Consider the following 18,977-nt stretch of genomic DNA (forward strand, 5'->3'; position numbering starts at 1 on the left):
ACTTTTAGGCCTTTGTTTTTTTGTGGAGAAAGTCAAGTCTTGGGGTCAAGTTAGACTGCTTCATTTTGATTGATATTAATGGTTTGATCCAGTCAGGACAGTTTTGTGGGAGATACAAATGAGGTGGGCTGCCTTTCTGACAGACTGAGGGGAGAGACTGACATGTTGGTGGGTCAGAGCAAGTTGCATTGTGCTTTGTCCGATAGACTGTGACTATTTTAAACTATTGTTTAAATCTTTGCAATGTCTGTTCCCAGTAAATTATTATTTTGTTTAAAAAAACACTCTTCCATTTATAGAGCAGTTTAGTAACCTATAAATTTCACTTTCTCTTTTCCTAATGTTAACCAGCAGAGATTCTGAGTAGCAAGACTGCTGTTGAATTTCAGGGAAAACATCATATGTAAATTGATCAAGATAGTTCTATCTGTTTTGCCTTTTAAGCAATTTTTGATACATAAAGCGTGATTTCCACTTAGATTGCAGTTAGTCATGTCTTGAATATACCTGTGTAGATTATACAGGCTGAGTACTTTTACATCAAAATGAGAGGGGAATAAATACTGCATAATTCAACTCAGAAAATCTGTCTTAAAACTCATTACTGCTCTTAATCATTCCTACTGTCTGCAATCTTCCACTTTTACACTCCATAACTTAAATGATGGGCATGCTTAGAACCAAATATAATGATAAAAGGCTTATGAAGTCTTCCCTGTGTTGTTGCTTATATGTTTTGAAGAGATATAAGAAGTGCATAGATTCAACCCTAAACACACCAAGTGGATACTTGTGTTTCTTAGAGAATGGCTTTGTACACTACATCAGTCATGTCTATCGTTCTGTGTGTAACTAGATGATAATAATGGATGGTCATGCTTATAAAAACAATCAGAAAAGTATCTTCAACATGATTCATCATCATCTTTTAATTTTGGAACTGCTTTATTTGTCACCTAAACTCAGTATTACATACGCTTAAAGAGTGGAGGGACAAATCAATGGAAGACAATCTGATGAGAAGTGTTCAAGACATGAATGAAATTTCTCACTTAGGAAGACCTTAAGCTGCAAACTGCTGAAAGCAGACTTGGCCTGAGCAGTGTGGCCTTAACCTGCCTCATGAGACCAAGTCTTATTAGAGAGGCAGCAGGTGGATGTTTCTGCCATTGTATCCAGAGAGAGAGAGAGAGAATTCCTGCTTTGAGTAAATCAAGAGTCAGCCTTTTCTGTTTTTCAAACAAAGCTTGTTCTCTCTTCTGTTTCCTACTGAAGCAGTGGGAGGAAGGTTAATGCCTTCTTCTAAAGTTTATTTCTCTAGCTAAAAGGGATTAAATAGACATAACTTTTCTTTGTTCTGATCCCTCTACTTCTGTTGCAATGAACAATATCTGTACTTTTATATGAATTTGGAACTACATGAAGATCCCTGTGGAATGGAGGCTGGAGGAGTTAATATTTTAAACATTTCCTGTTGCTGACTACTATTAGAAGCTCTTGTAAAAGTTACTGTGAATTTTCATATAGTGTGGTCAGTTCCTTCAAGCTTAGATGTCAATACAGTTGCTAGTGTTTATGAATTACTGTAGTCTCTGTGCTGTAGTAAATATGTGACAAGAAGGGTATCTGTAGAAAATATTTACTTATAAGGAATATTGGTATGCAAGTACTGCCTTTGTATATCAGCTTTTCAAAGAACTATCTCTGTCATTTGATGGTTTTCTGAATATATTTGTGCATCTTTGAAGTTTCAAGCAGTTAAAGGATGAAGAAAGCAGGAGTTGGTTAATATTCAAATAAAATAATGAAAAATGAATTCTGATTAATAACGTAAACATAAATTCTAATGTTAAAATATTAAAACAATTACATAAACTCACTGGCAGAGTGTCAGCAGTTTTAGCAACTGTAGTGTCAACTCTCATGGCTTGTCCTTATGTGGATTAATAGCATACTACCATTGGTGTCTGTTTAACTCTAATGGTAGATTTCTAATCACAAGGTATATATTTGTCCACATGATGGAATTTTTATTTTGGGAATTTTTTTAAATGCCATTCTGGTCGTTTAAAAAATCCCAAACAAAAATTAAAAAAAAGACCTTCCAGAGCCAAGCATTCAAGACTTGTAAGCCATTGCCAGCTTAATTCTCTTGCCTGTGTGCATACATTATTATTCAGTATTCAAGAGCATCATCATGTACTGTCTCTTCTACCAGATGCTAGCATAATCGATTTTGCATGGTGAATGTGGTAGAAGAGAGTAGTTTGTGGCTTTGCATTGAAAGGAGGACAGTTTTGCAGTTAAGAAATTGTCAATAACCCAAAAGATTTCTGACAGATCCTTACATGGTCATCACCAAGACTTTTGTAATACACATGAATGATGACAGCGAGTTTAGAATATGGAACACTGACAATGCCATTTAATGACTTGAATGCTGGACTTTTTTTGTTGTTAATGGAATAGAAGCTTCTGTACATGATAGGAAATTTTAGCCTTTAAGAAATTAATTTTTACTTTAAAACTGAAGGTGATAGTCAGATGTTACCTTTGATATAGCTTTAATTTAATTACATGTCAATATTTTGACTGGTTTCAAACCTACTGCAGATGTTAATGTTAGTCAACTCTGTCAGTAGAATTGCACTTCTTTACACTACATTTAAATTTTCTCATTGGTTATTAGTTGATCTTGCACTCAGGATGTGAAATTTTGGACAGCTCAGTTACCATCTAAACAATGTTGAACTGTAGCCACTGACAACTGAATTAGTGGTATGTATTTATAGAAGCAAGCTGTTCTAATTCAAGAGGATGCTGAATATTTTGTTAAGAAGATAAAGCAGTACAGATTTTGGCATTATCAAAATCTAAGAATAAGCTTTGCAGTACTGGAGCTATCTTTTCTTAGTTTTTAACAAAGCTCTTAACTGAGACCCCTCAGCTTTGAGTTCTCCAGCTGGCTTCACTAGCTAAAGCATTCTTTGCTCTCTCCTGCATATTTATTACTGTACAACAATTGCCTTTGTTTTCAACAGTTACAAAATAGTTACGGGTTTTTTAGAGTTAAGCTACTTCATTTCAACTTCTGTTTCTGTAGAGAAAAGACATTGCCATTGAGATTTGTTAGCTGGTAGTTAATGTCTCTCTGGAACAGTACTGAGAAGAATTTACCCATTGTTCCTGAAGGCACTGCTGAAGGCAGAAGATACTTTTGTTCCTTTCCAGTTCTCAGAAGAGTAAAACTTTGTTAGGAGAACTGGGGAGAAATCGTTACGTACAGTTGATTGTGAAGATATGACAAATTATGGCAAAATGGCTTAATAATTCATTATGTGATATGACTTCAGGCAGTGAAGAGTGGGTGACACTTTGTTCCATTTGCTTTGAGGATGAGTCTTGTTTCACAGTTACTTACCCTCTGTAAAGCAAAATAAAAATGAAAACAAACAAAAAATAGTCTGACCCTTACCATTTCTAGAAGATAAATATTAAGGCACTCTTTGAAGGCAAAGCAAAACCTGTGCCCCAAATCTTAGATTTTTAGGCTGTTTGGCTACCTGCTACAGAATGTCAATGTTTGGTGTTTTAGACTGTACGTATATGATTTTTTTTTTTTACTTTTTGTTATGTCTCTGACAACAGCATCTTATGGATGATAATTAGTAATAGAGATTTAATTACTGTAATATAACATTTATGTATATGGGTAAAACCAAAAATTTGAAGGATAAAGTGCTGTTTCATCCACTGAAACTGCTTGATTCTGTTTTCTGCCAGGTATGTAGTACTAAAATTTTACATATGTAAGAAGCTAGTTGATTTTTAGAAGGGACTTCAGCTTTAAGTTTATTTTGTGTTGCTACACACAGAGTACCATGCCCGTGTTTCAAACTCCTGTTTTTGTATGGAGTGGATCAGCCATGTGAGTACTAGAAGAGCTGTGTCGTAGCAGCCACGGAGGGCTACGTGTTCTCAGAAACAAAGACACTGGCGACACCTTTAGGCTGCTCCATCTGTTACTGCTAGCAGTGGAGCTGTATTAGCAGTACACTAGGTAGTTGCTTGGCAGCTGCCCAGGTCAGCAGCCACCTGAGCACTGATGTAGCTGGGCCACTACCAAGTCATTATCAAGCTAGCTCCTACAACTGTAGTGCACCATGCAAGCTGCAGTGATGAACCGGTAGCTATAACCATAGAGACATGTATCCAGGTGGTATGTGTAGAAGGCATGTATAGGAGACTTGCATCAAGACCGTTTCCTGCTACAGCAGGCAGCTGTATTGTATAGCTTTATGTCATACAGTTGTATTTTACAAGAAGCCACCCTCTCTGGTGATTTTAGAAAGGTAGAATTTTTCTGCCCTCGTGGTTGAAATCTGTTCTGGTATTCAGCTCATTCGTTTCATTGCTAGCTTATATCCATTTGTCTGTGTGCCAGTGCTGTAGTTTAGTCTCAGTTGTCATCTCAGTACTCTAGGCTAGGTGTATGTCAGAGTTGAGAAGAATGGTTGTGAATGTTTCTGATTCCCCCCCCCCCCCCCCGAAAAAAGTCAATGAGCAGGTTTTCTTCCCTCTTTAAAATACCGTGTGTTTTGGATCAGTCACTCTCCAATGTGATTCACCAGAGTTCACCCACTAGGTCTTATGTCACAGAATCACAGAATCATTCAGGTTGGAAAAGACCCTTGGGATCATAAGTCCAACCATCAGCCCTACTCTACAAAGTTCTCCCCTACACCACATCCCCCAACATCTCATCTAAACGACCCTTAAACACATCCAGGGATGGTGACTCGACCCCCTCCCTGGGCAGCCTATTCCACTGTCTGATCACTCTTGCTGTGAAAAATTTTCTCCTAATGTCCAGTCTGAACCACCCCTGTTGCAGTTCAATGTATCAAGGTTTAGGATTTTATTTCCCCTGCTAGTTCCTTTGGGGGTTTGGGTGGCTTTTTTTTTTGTTTGGTTGGTTTTTTTGACTGCTTGCATTAGAAAGGTCATAACTCGTTTATTATAAAGCTTCAAAAAAGGGTGCATCAAATAACAGCAGAAGGTCCTTCACATTTTTGTGGAAAAGAATTTTTTGTCACAGAGCTCTTCTGTGGTTGCTCTGTTCTTTTTCTTTTTTTCTTCCTTAGCAAAAATCTTAATGCTTTTTAAAAATAATGAGGAAATGGAAATAATATTTTTATATTTTTTTATATTTTTTAAATATTTTTTGGAAAATAACATACTATTCAATTGGGCCTTTTTTTTCCCTCTAGAATTACTAGGTTTCAATTTGAGATAGGTTAAGGATTCGATGTGATTAAACATAATGGTTTTGCTCATGGTACCTGATTATGCAATGTTTACAGACATATTTGTGCTTTGAGAGTTTACAAGTAATCTCAGATATGGATTGATAAGAAATGGAGAAGGAGAACAGGGATTCTAACAGTGTTAAGTATGTACTAAATTCACATTAAGATTTAGGAGACTAGAACTTGCTTGATTCCCTACACCTTTTTAATTCCAACTTTTTATTGTCTAAACTTTACACTGCTGAGACTGATCAGAGAGTATTATCAGTGAAATATATCAAAGCTGCTTTTCTACCCAGTGCTTAGGAGAGGAGGAGAAGAGAGTCTGTTGTGTCTTGGAAGATGTTATGTCAGGCTTTCAGCATCTGGATTCTGATTTGGAACAGTCCAGGAAGCATAGGGACAGCCAGTAAAATTAATTAATGCAAAATGAAGCATGGGAAGGGACTCATGCTCTTTTAATTTCTGAGGTCCAGAAGTAATTAAAAATAAATAACTTAAGAACTGTAAGCATCCTAGAAAACCATGTGTGTGTTTTGTGAATTCATATGGGGGGCTTGCTGACCAGTGCTATTTGACTCAAAGGAAGCTGTTTGGTTACATTGGTACGGTTTGTAACATTGCTAGCATTTAAGTTATATTTTAAAAGCATATTGACAGTCAAGCTTGGTTAACAATCTGAAGACCTGGTATCCACTGTGAAACTTACATTTCATGATTCAATAGATGATTTTTTTAAAATAATAGTCTGTGCCTATATAACCTACAGGAACAATGTTTAAAGGCTGCTTTATGATAATGGATTATATCGTAGCTGTTTTGGATCAAAAGAATGTTACACAGCTGTTACTCACAAACACAGAAAGTATCAATTGTTCATCTGGTGCTCAGTGATTTTTTTTTTTTCTTTCTTTCTTTTCCTCTTACTGCATCAAGTTAGTGATCTCTGTTAAACCTGTTCCTGAAATTATAATTTACCTTCAAATCAAGTGAATAAGAAAAGTCCAGTCTGTCCACTTCTCACTGAGCATCAGTGTACACTTAATTCCCCTTTGGTTTTAACTGGATAAATATTACTTAGAACAGATTTTAAAAAATGAAATACTGAACTCAGACAAAAGCTTTTTCCAGTCTGTATAGTTCACCTTATCCTATCAAAAAAAAATTATTTGGAAAAAAGTTACGTATGAGAGAGTTTATGCAAAAATAAATCTCCAGAGTTAGGCCAGTACTTTAAAATTTGTCAACTAAGAGAAACTAACTGATGGTATTAATATTGGCTAGGTAGCCATGATTCCGTGATTAGAGATGTCATGTCCTTATGGGAACATCTACTTGAGTAATGATTTTGGTTTGTGTTTAAAAAGCAGGGAGGAGTGAGAGGAAAATGCATAAAGGGGAAGACTGGGAATCTGCTAAGTCTGAGAATGATTTGGCAGAGCAGATCCTCTCAAAACATTCTTCTAAACAAATGATTCAATACCTTATAGTGTTAGCCTTGTAACAGATTATTTGGCAGGTCATTTGGTGTGGGAAGAGAACAGTTTGAAGCTTCAGACACTTTGAGGAATTTTTGGCTTTCCAGAAGAGAAAGACAGGTATTTGGCAAGGCTTTAAATGCACTTTGCATGAAGCAGAACAGGCTATATTGCCTGTGGGACAGAACAGCGAAAATGCAGCAGTGTGTTTGAACACCACCACATTTCTCTTCTCTGAATATAGGATGTTGTTTTAAAACATTAGAGCTTTATTACTAACTTTAACATTTTTCTAGTAGTTGCACTAATTAATATCTTGTCAGTGTTTTTTGCCATCTATGCAAGAATTTTCAAATGGTAGCCCGTGCTGTAAATTCCCTTCCCCTTAGTACAGGAATAATTTTTGGTCTATTCTAATCTCGATGATTTTCTTCCATTAAAGAAGAAGAATTAAAACCCTTTCATTTTCTAAGTGGCTGTTTGTCCTGGTTTCGACCAGGATGGAGTTAATTTTCACTGGAGTATTTCATACCATGTGATGTCGTGCCCAGGTGGGCGGTCTCGCTCGGGGGCTCTTTTTCTCTCTCTCAGTATTCTGTCTGCTCATCAGGCGATATTGTTGCTGGGGGGGGGGGGGGGGGGGCGGTCGCTGCGTTCGGTAAGCCACTGTTGACTTTACCCGTTTTCTTTTGAACTCACTGTTGTTAGTGTTGTTCTCTTGTTACATGTAGTAAATTCTTTCTTGTTGTTCAACGCGAATTCTCTTCTTTTGTCCCTTTTGTCCCTCCCCAGTGTCACCAGAGGGGGGAGGGGGAGGTGAAGGGCCGGCCACGTGCCCTCTGGCTGCCGCCCAAGTTCAAACCGCCACAGTGTTAGCTCAAGATTTATGTTTAGACTGGATCCTTCATAATAATAGATAAGGAGAGTAGGCTTCTTTAGACTGAAAATTTCCTTAGGCTGAAAAACTTTATTTTGAAATAAAACTACCTTTGCTTCTGGTTCTCAGCAATTGACTTAAAGAATGGCTCTGGAGCAGTGTATCAAGGACCTGCAAGAAGCTCTGCTGATACCACCTTCACTATCTCAGATGAGGATTTCATGGACGTGGTACAACAAAAGACTAACCCTCAAAAGGTAAAACCTGTGCATCACAGACATACATTGCAACACAGACATTTCATGGAGTCCTATTGTTTGCCTTAAATCTGTTTAGCTTTCAGAAATCTGCAATACTGGGTGTTTTGACAGTGCAAACCAGAGTCAGGTGAGGTATAAGCACATCATTACCTTATAGTGAATTAGTCAGAAGACATGATGAGGAATTTATGCCATCTTTATCATCCTGAGACAAAGATACATCAAATGACATAAAGCCTGGTGATGCAAAGGTAGTTAGTTATTTGTTTCCTGACACTTCAGTATATGATTTGCAAGGTTAGGGTTTGTCAAGTTTGGTCATTCAGGATGTTCTGATTGGTCATGTTGAGAGAAGTTATGTGTTTCAGTATTTCGATCTGCTGCTGCTACTGCAGCAAAGAGAAATCTTGGACAATGCATGCACATAGATCCATTGAAACTCGTCAAAATTCACCCAAACTAGGTAGATTTTTAAGGGAAAGAAAGATTTTAAAAAGTTATTTAATGTGGGTCTGCATTTTTAGCTTCTTGGAGTAATCAACTGCTTAAAACTACTAACTTTACTAGTAAAAATTCTTTGTGTAAAAGTAAATTAAACTGTCACAAAGTTAATATGTCAGTTTACAGATTAAAGCTTGAGCAAATGAAAACTATCATTAAGCCCATCATATATCAAACAGTTCCTTTTCTTTGATGCCAAGCAGAAGTTGTTGGAGTCTGATTGTAAAATTGGAGACTAATGATGATGGCAAATGTTTAAGTCCTACATACCACATGAGTAAAATCCTTTGTGACCCCCTGTATATAGCAGGCATAAAGCCTAAACAAGCAAGATGTTGACATGTAATCTTCAGAATGCTGAAGAACAGTGATTGCAGTTCAGGAACATTATTCTTAAGCATTTCTATCTCCTTTGAGTTTCTGCAAAGTTTTTCATCTAAAGAAGCTCAGAGCATCTATTCAAATTCTTTTCTGCTGGCTCTCTCTATTCCTTATTTGAATGTATTTCAAGTTAAGGGAATTATGCAAAAGCACATTGTTTCAAAACTGTCAAAGAGCTTTCAAATTGCAAAGCCACAGTGAAGCAAAACTAGGTTTAAAAAAATACTGAACTGGGTTGAAACAGACTATACAGCTCTTTGAAGTAGGGACAGTAATTATGTAATGTACCAGCATTTCAGCAAAAATATAGGCTGATCTGCAAATGCAATGAAATCTTGTTTAGTTCCTGTTTTTTTGTAATACGCTATGTATAAAGCCAGTGCATTCCTTTGCAATATGTACGTGTATTGTGCAAGTTCTTGTTTGGATTTGTTATGACTTTTCAGTGAGTAGCTGACCTTTTCACTAGACTTTTAATTTTAATTAAATAGCCTTTTCATTCCATTTTCTTATATAAGGATATATGGGTATCTGTAGCATAGGGAGGGGAGGACTGGGAGCTTTATTTTTGTGGCCTTGTTAAGTCTTGCCATTGACTTCTGTGAAGAAGTTTGCCTTATACCAGGAAATGTCTTCTCTGCAATATGTAGGAAAGAAACAGAAGCCACTGAAATCACTTTGTATTTATTTTTCCCCCAAGTGATAGTCTTGGCCTTGCCTGTGCTCTTAGATAGAAGACTGTGATTCTGGAAACTATTAAAATTGAACTTGGACGGAGTTCTGTTAATAGCAGATAACCAATGGGCACTGTGCACTGAAGGCTTTCTACTGAGAACATCTTTGATGGTTTGTTTGGTTCTAGAAACTCTTTGGATCATGGGCGAACAGTTGAATACCTCTTTTTTTTTTTTTTTTTTTTTCCCTCTCATCTGTTTTTTTTTTAGGCATTCTTTTCTGGTAAACTAAAAGTGAAGGGGAACATCATGCTGAGCCAGAAATTGGAAATGATCCTGAAAGATTATGCCAAACTCTGAAGTGCTACATCTACCACAGCAATGAAGAACTTCAGAAGATAGAAGCTTCAGTTAGTTCAGAACCAGTGATTGAATTTTCAGGCTACTTAACATCAATGTACTGATTCATATACTGCTAATATATAAGCTGTTTTAATTGCTATAGACAGAAAATCATGAAATAAATGTAACTGTTAATATTGTCCCTTCATTGTTTCTTAGCTATGGTAGAGAATCATACTTTTCTCACTGCAGACCTTTATCTAAATACAATTTATGTAGTTCTTACAAAGATGCATATATTTCTATATTAATTCTCAAGAAAATTAAACCAGTACAACTCTTTGATATCTCCTTCTTTGTGTCTATCGGTCTTCATTTATATTGCCTTAGATAGACTGTCGAATTTCTATGAATCTAGCTGGTCTGTTACTAAAATTAGTGTTATTTTTTGTCTTAAGTTCTCATGATCCCATTAGAACAACTGAAGGATGGAAGTCAGTTCCAGTTATTTACGTCTTGTCATTATGGGTTTTTTTTTCTGTACAGGAAAAAATTCTTGATCTTAGGTCTGCCCATCTTATTTAGCTAGTCATTTTTATGTAAGTTACTCTCATAAATTACATGGAAAGTGGGTAAGCATTAATTCTTTAGGGGAAGTTTTTTCATCTAAGAGGTATTACACTACACCAAAGGCTGTCAGTGTAGCCAAATTGTTCTTTATGTAGATGCATTCTCATTAGGGACAGCATCGTGGCAACAGGGAAGGATGTAAGACTGGAGCCCTCGTTTTGTACCTATGGTCATAACTGAGATAGCAGCTGTGGCCTTATGTTTTCCTGAAGAAAGTATGCTCTTAATAACTGATTGTCACATGAACACCTGGAAATTTGATTTCACCAATGTGACCAACATTTTGTGTGCTCAATATCTTTTTTCTTTTTTTCTCATTCAGGCTTGTTCTACGTTCATACCTTTTGAAAAATATAGGCCATCTAAGGCTTGGTCAGAATGACAAAATCATTTTGCTTTGTTTTAGAGGATGGATTTTTACCATTAAAGAGCCTTTTGGGGCTGCAGTTGAGTTTACAGTTTGAGTATAAATTCTACATGTTATAATACTGAATCAGATTCTTCACAAATTTATTTCTTCATACCTGTACTATCAGCCATGCTTTGATTCAGGCAGAGAAATATGAATTTGAAGGATATCAATGAGTATCTCACATAAATTTTACCATGAATAGGTGGGAAACAGAATGAGTGGGATGTTCATTACCTCAAAGAGGCTATCCAATGATTGAAAAAATATCCTTTGACTATTTAACATTTATGTTTTTCACAGCAGTCATTTACATATATAAGTAGGACCTAATCATTGTCTGTATTGCACAGCTTCTATATACCAAGCAACTCTGTGACAAATAAAGGTGCCTTCTATTACTTTCTCTTAAGACATTGTATGAGAGAGATTCATTGCAGCTTTGTATCTTTATGCGTGCACATGCTACAAAAAAAAATTAGTTTTCTACATACATCTTTACTGTCTATAAATCCATATAATAACATAAAATTATGTGTATTAAGAAGGAGGATCTGTTAGGAACTAGCTTTGAATCTATGAAAGCATCCATTTAAGAATATGGTATTTACTGTGGCTCACATAGTCTTGAAAATTTATAACAGAAGATATTTTTTCTCATCCTCATAGATTGTCTGAAACCTTAAAGCACTGCTCTACAATGAGGGAACAGACTGTTAATAAGCTTTTTTTCCTCCCCCTGTGGAAATGGCAAGCAAAAATATTCTGAAACCTGTTGCAATTTAACAGGTTGGAGTTCAGTCTACTAAAGAACATCAGTTTACTAAATGGATTGCATGAGGATGAAAGAATAACCCAAGAACTTTTATCAACTGCAGGTACTCCTGTGATGATTTCTGTCCTGCATATTTTCAGTTGGACACAAAAGCCACATGCTTCAGTTGCATCCCCAATACTGACCTTAATTAAAAACACAGAAAATACACCCCAAAGTTACACTGGTGTTTGACATACACATCTTGGACTTTAGCTTTTTCCTGTACCATGACTTGGTCATAGGTGTTGGAACAGAAAGTCCTCCTTGCTTTACTGCAAAACGCTCATCCTTTTGCTCTCCTTACTAAGGCTAATTGAGCACACCTCTCAGTATTGGGTAGACTCCTTTCTAGGACCACAATTCAGGTGTTTAATTCTTTCATCTGCTTTGTAGCCTGAATAGCTCTTCTTAATGATCTTAGCATGTTGGTTTAATCTCTACCCCAATGTATTGACCTTTAGAATATTCGAGTTAACTCACGATAATTTGTAGCTTAACCCGTTACTATTGAAGGTATGGTCACTTTGCTATGTTAAATATATACGTGAAGATTTGGAGGTTTGGGGTTATGTTTTCTTTCTAGTATGCGAAAACCTGTTCATGGTTGCTAGATTTTAAGAGTAGGGTTGTCAGGAAGAAGTAATAAAACCAAGTGTTTTTAAGAGCATCCGTGCAAAGGAGTGCTAGCCAGTTTGATAGTTGGTTGCTTCAGTCTGAGTGATTCTCAGCTGCTTTCATCTAGAACAGCATCATTCTGTTTTGGGGGCTCATGTTTCAAACCTGTCCATATCTCTCTTAAGTGTTTTGGGAGACCTTGTCATCCAGCAGCTACAGTACCAGTAAGTATAGTGTTGCATCCATTTCCACACAGGACCTAGATACATGCAACAGCATTCTTTTTTTTTTTCCAGGGTAGATGCAGCTTTGAATGTTTTTTCTTTGCTAGGGATAAGCGCTATTACCTTGGATTGCAAAACCCCACTTTTTTGCCAAACAGCTCAGATAGCTCTTTAGTGACATTGCTAAGTTCTCTAATAAATGGGTCTTTTACAAATATTTTAGCAGTAAAATTCTTAACAATGCATACATTCTATTTAATGTAGAGGAGAGCAAGATTGTCTGCTGTTTATTGCAATGTGTGCTCTACAGTTTTCATTAATTCTCTGTACATGTAAATAAGGTGCTGTCTGGACCTCAAAGTAAAGTCTGGACATCAGATTTTGTAGCAGTTGGAGGTGAGAATTCAGTGTTTTGTCTTTCTGGAATAATTGAGTTAGTGCTAAATCTGGTTGTGTAAATTGGTGTGATTTTTCATTATGGCACAGTATTATTCTATTTCTTTTTCCTTCTCACATTCATTACAGTCTTCCTGCAGGCTGGCAATTATGTCCATCCTTCAAAAAGTAAATTGCAGTTTCACTGACATATATCCTCTCCAGTCATTTATGGGTCCTCTAATTAAAGCAGGAGAGCTGTAATAACAGATGGGGAAAGTTACACAAGTTTTCAGTCTATTAGTATTGACTTCAGAGAAGTATGTGTTCAATTTTATGCTTTCTAGTCACTGGAATTGTTCTTAATTAGTTTATTATGGAGTAGTTCACTACGCCTTCCAGCTGTCATTAATAATTACAGATAACAGCGCTTTAAATATTGACAAGTGCATTCATAATCAGAGATTATTAAAATGAGTAAAATGGGGGAGGAGCAGAGACGAGAGGTAAACGAGCAACTTCAACAGAGAAATTTAAATGCTGTCCTCTTCTAAGGCTTATTTCCACCTCCCTACATGTGCCACACTCCTTAGCGTTACTTGTATTCTAGTCTGTTGGGCTGTGCTACTTGTAAAAACAACTTTCCATCGCTCAAGAGTCACCTTGATAAATTAAAATGCTTTGTAAAATGGAAGAATTAAGCAGTATAACATTCTAAGCTGGGTAAATAAGCATTTTAAAATAGTTTAATGTAGTTGTTTTTTAAAAAATATGGATCTAATATAATGCACCTGTTACAGGTCAATGCCACTGAAATTGTATCTTCTGTTACCCTCCTCAAGCCTGTAGGCAGAGCAGCCTACAGAAGGTGATGACTTTGTCTTTATGTAACATTGTCTCCTGCTAGCATTAATGAAGATGTCTCATTGCGATATTTTCTTTCTGATCATAATCTTTGAAAGGGTAAAGGGAGAAAGGAAATACTAGTATCTCTCAATTTCTGCATGCTTTTACTTCAGTTGGTGCGGGTATCTTTCTGCTCATATGAGAATGAGTTCTCCATGATGGTTGCTCTACAGTAAGAGATTCCATCCTTTAGGTCATCAGCTCTTTCTGCAGCAGACTAACCTAGACAGTACTGGACATTAGCAGATCTAAAGTTAATTAGGAAAAATACAGTAGACTGTGAGTGTGGTTGCATTATATATGACTTGTAGATTACCCTTATGATACAATTCAAATGTTTCTCTGTCTAAAAATCAGTACATTGAACTGACTATCATAGTCTGAGCTCTGTAACAGGGATTTCTTTGTGTCTCACTGAGTACTGTCAAAGTTCCCATAGTCTGCTAAATTAAATCACATGTTCTAAGGTCACTGTCTCAAAGACAGAATCAGTCAAGGTACAATAACATGTAAAGAAGTGCAAATTATATGGTGTAAGGTGTATGCGTTTTGCAAAGAGCCATTTTAGAATATTATTATTATTATGATGATTCCCTATATTATATATGTCTTGATGATAAGTGCCGTTTTTCACTAGAATTAAAACTATCTTAATAAAAACCAGGCATGACATAAGCTGAAAGAGCAATTGAGGATACCCAAATTTAAAGAAATACCTCATTTAGGTTAGGGTTAAACTTTTTTGAATTTCTAATTATAAAAGCGTGAAATCTCATACAATCTTAAAACATTTTTTAAAAGTTTCAGCAAGTCAGTGTACTGAATTAGTCATCTTTTTTTTTTAACCAATACTCCCTCTTTCCCCTTCCCTACCTATACCCTCTCCCGTTTTGCCAGTTCACTTGTGAAGGCATGTCAGAAGGAGCACAAGCATAGGTTAGCACAGCAATGTCAGTAGTTTATGAAGACTTGGATTTGGAATGGGAAAGAAAAAGTCTATTGTGGCACCTAGATTTCATCTGGATCTCACTCAGCATGAGTCAGAACTGAAGCTGCCAGGTAAGTCTTGCAGTTGGTATTCTAGGACTTGTGTGAATGAAGTGAAAAATAGAGTAAGTAGATCTAAGTTTGTGTTTCTATCTGCGGCACACTAAAAATGCATGTTACTATAACTGCTAAAAAAAAAAATCACAGTGAATTGCTGAGGTTTGACTGCATCTTCTCATCTTACCCAAATAATTTCCTGTTCCTGCAAAATTATGGGGAGAAAAAAAAAAAGGAAAAGCTGTCTTTTCATACTGGAGTCAGTATACTGTCATACTACAGTACTTTCAGACTGTAAATAAGAATCTATAATCTGGGTAGTGCTTCCAATGTTATTAGGACAGAAGGTTCCCATAGAAAATAGAAATTGCATTGCTACTTGTATCAATTAATGTGCCTAGGTTAATTCTCAAAGCACAATACAAGTATTTTTCTCTTACCCTGCTTTTTTGTGTACTATTCTTAACATGTACTAGGCTTTCCATTGAGGTAAAGCTCATGAGACTCGTGAAGCTGCCTGACCCTCCTGTTTGCTGCTCCTTTATGTTTGTTTGTTTCTTTTCTGGTCAAAACTGGTCTGTGTTCTGCACAGTTCAGCCTTCTGCTGTGTGAAGCTCAGCCTGACTTTTATGAGCACTGGGCAGTGCAGTTCTGGGTATCTGCTGTAACCTTATCAGAGCTCATAATAGCTGTAGTGCTGAGAGTATCATAATCCTGTTAGAAAACCATGATAAAAGATAGCAGAGTTTCTGACTGCATGTAATATGTGGGGTTTTAGGTGTTTCTTTTTTTCAAAAAGATAAAATGAGGCCACATGGGGACTATATCAGGGAAAATACAAACTGCCTAGCTCAAAACATCTTTTAAATTAATTTCTGATTATTTGATTCTTGAGTGCTATTTTTCACATATATGACCACAGCAGGGAAGACTATAAATGTAGAAAATAATAAGAAAAAAACCCCACCTATCTGTTAATTTTTAATTTCTGAGGGAAAAAAGGAAAATACGTTTCTTGCATGGTGATCCACATCACCAATTCAGTTGGGTTAAGCAAATGCCCAAAAAGTCATCTATCTGTGAGGCTGATAATGGTCAACACTAAGCTCCAGTTTGGCTTCAGGAAATTCTTCTGATCGATGATCTAACTCACATCTGGAGTAAAATCAAACATCTGATCACTTGCAGTTATTCAAAGTTAGCATGGGGTTTTTGGGGATTTTGATACGTTTTCAAAAAAATATGATTACCTGTGTGCCTTTGGCAACTTCAAGCTTGGTGATTAATTCCAGGGCACTTAATGAGTCTGCCTTTTCAGTAGTTTTTATGATCAGCCTAAAATCTGAGTCCAATGTTGTTTATTATCAAAATATCTTATTTAGAAAAAAAATACCAGTTTACAGTCAGAATGGTGTGCTTTTATTTAATTTTTCACTATTCCAGAAGGACTGGTGAAATCACTCTTCAGAGGTCAAGCGCTTGGTTAAACAAATGCCTGCTTGATGGTGTGAAATTGTATGATGGCTTTTTGCTATTTCCTAGCAGGACTGTGATTAGTGAAGGAATTTTCATGGTTATTTATTGCTGGTCCTTTAGGCACAAATGACCAGTTTTACTAAGCTAGGCTTTGAGAGTATGAAGCACACAGATATTTGGGGAAACTTTCTAATGAAGGTTACAGAGATCTAAGCAAAATTAACTTTTTTTTTTTTCCTAGTGGCTTAGACACCCGAGGCTGTAATGTATCTGATACTTCATAGCTTTCATAAAACAGAGCCATCAAGTAGCTTTGAATTTAGAAGATGGTAGTAAAATACATATAAGTATGTTTCAATTCTGTAGAGCTGTTTGCAAAGCTCTGCCAGTTAGTATGTTGCTACCACCAGTTAGAAAGCAGTTTTTTTAAGTGCCTTCTCGATGTCAGAAGTCTTTAAGGAGCTTTCATGGTTACTGAGATTTTGTAGCTAGGGGAAAAATGACAGGAAACGTTATTCTCTTGGGCTGATAAAATGCTGTTTATAAGTAGACCAAAATGGAGACATTAACCCATACTGAGCTGGGGAGAGCAGTACTGCCACAAAGTTTGTCCTTACCAAATGATTCCCACTCAGAAGAGACCAAAAATGAAAGCAGCAGTAGGGTCCTGGGTTTTGAAACACTGTTGGATGGTAGGTGCAGAGTCTGTTCTTTACAACATACAATTTATACATATTTATATATATAATTACATAGAAGTATAACCATAAATGATTTTTACCTATATTTACATATAAAAACATATAAATTTAACCATCATGAAGCCAAAATCTGGCTGTAAACATCTTTGCTAGTCTCTGTACCCCAAGAGTTTTAACATGTATATTTAATTGAGCACTCTGTCACTCTGTTGCTAGGTGACTGACAGAGACAACAACCAAAAGACGTGTTATGTTATGGCTTTTTCACTTATTTTTATGTAATTCCTGAAGGAACCAGGCTGTGTTTTAATGAAGTAGTCTCTGGTTTGATTGCCTTAGACTTGTTTTATGAAGAGCAAATAAAAGCAGACCACAAAAGATCGTAATGACTCTACTGAATTTGCACACGACTGATAATGGACTGAAGAAACATTTCTCTTAAAATCAGCTGTGTGGTTCCTGCCCTCTTGGTCCTGCTCCCTGAGAGGACCTTGTGCAGGTACCACAGGCACAATTGGAGAGCCTAACTCCTGGGTACTGAACCTATAGATTCCATAAACACACTGGTTTTGTAATACATTGCCATTTCCCTCACAATATGTCTCAGCCAACTCCTCAGTGATCTGCAGGTAGTAATTACTTGTGTGTCTACCTCCCATGAGAAATAATGACTTACTATGTTTATTACTAGCAACCCTTTATGCTCTGGTAGTGCCTGTCACCGTTCTGTTTCAAGTGCTGTAATTATCATGGTTGTGTTAACTCAGAATAATTATTCACATTCGGTATTTAGCTTGAAATTATTCCTGGTTCATACGTGAAGTAGCAAAATGTGCTTGGATGCGTTTCTGGCTTTTACTACAGATATCACTTGGCTAATGCGAGGTTTCTGGTAACCTTAGCTGTTAAATGCTGGTTAATTTCCTATTTTGATCTCTTCAGGTTTATTTGTTTCAGCATAGATGGACTTGTGGAATCATTGCACTATTTTACTGCTTGATACTCCTTTTCACAAGGAGTAGTTGTCCTATGTTAAATGCAAGTTAGAAAATCTTACTGTTAGGGAAAAGTAACCTGTGATTTTTAGCAGTTCTAACTACATTTTGCAACATATCTTAGCATGTGCCCTTTATAAAAATTGAAAGCTCTTATGGAGAAAAAAAAGGATACTATCTATACACTGTGTCAGCCTTTTTTAGTTCCTACTGTTCTTGGCTGTGAATTGGTGTTTTGAGCCCATGCTGTGTTTTCAGATGTGCTGTGTGTCTGTTTCTAGTCTCTTTGGTTTCGATGTTAGTAACTGTGTCTTCCTGAGAGCAGCTCTGCTATGCCACTGTTTACTACGCCTGTAATCAATGATTTTAGCAGACACAGAAGTTGTTCTGTTCAGGTTCTTCTTCATAATGGTAGTTTGAAACTTTTAATGCTTCTTGCTTTGATTTTTAGCATTTATGTGGGTTTTTTAAGGTTATTTTGGAGCAAGACAAATACCGTGTCAGGTAGCTCAAGTCACCATGGTAGTACAAACTGCACTTTGAGAAACACCAATTTAAAACTTCTCAGTTGAAAAATAATTGTGTAAGGTAATCAGTATTTAGTGAAATTCTGCTGATAAAAAGATGGCATAGATGTTATCGGTAATTAATAAATTCAGTGCTATAAATAATGCTCAGTTTTCTCATCACAAACACTGAATCATCACGCTAACTCCAAGCAAAAACACACCTTTAAACTATTATTTTGCTTTTTTGTGGTCATGAAGGAGTATGCAAATATATACACAGTTGGAAATTCTGAGTTGACGAGTTGATTAACACGCGCTGTTATGTAGCTTGGAATTAATTAAACACAACAGTAACTTTGTGTGCACCCTGTGTCTTGAAAGTGATGATTCCTCCTTTAATGCTTATAATATGGAAAGTGGCCTTCAAATATATATAAAGAGTCCTGATTATCTC

General features: G+C 36.4%; 1 protein-coding gene across 5 annotated transcripts in view; it reads left to right on the plus strand.

Moving 5' to 3' along the window:
• Positions 1-10,173, plus strand: part of HSD17B4 (hydroxysteroid 17-beta dehydrogenase 4) — a 63,562-nt gene extending 53,389 nt beyond the window's left edge. For all 5 annotated transcript variants that reach the window (XM_074932374.1, XM_074932376.1, XM_074932375.1 and 2 more), the window contains 2 exons: positions 7,794-7,921; positions 9,751-10,173. In XM_074932374.1, the coding sequence (XP_074788475.1) occupies positions 7,794-7,921; positions 9,751-9,840 (218 nt within the window). In that variant the 3' untranslated portion in view covers positions 9,841-10,173. The remainder of the gene's footprint in view (positions 1-7,793; positions 7,922-9,750) is intronic.
• Positions 10,174-18,977: the final 8,804 nt, after the last annotated feature.

The sequence above is a fragment of the Athene noctua genome, chromosome Z, assembly GCF_965140245.1.
Source record: "Athene noctua chromosome Z, bAthNoc1.hap1.1, whole genome shotgun sequence".
In the NCBI taxonomy this organism is placed as follows: domain Eukaryota; kingdom Metazoa; phylum Chordata; class Aves; order Strigiformes; family Strigidae; genus Athene; species Athene noctua.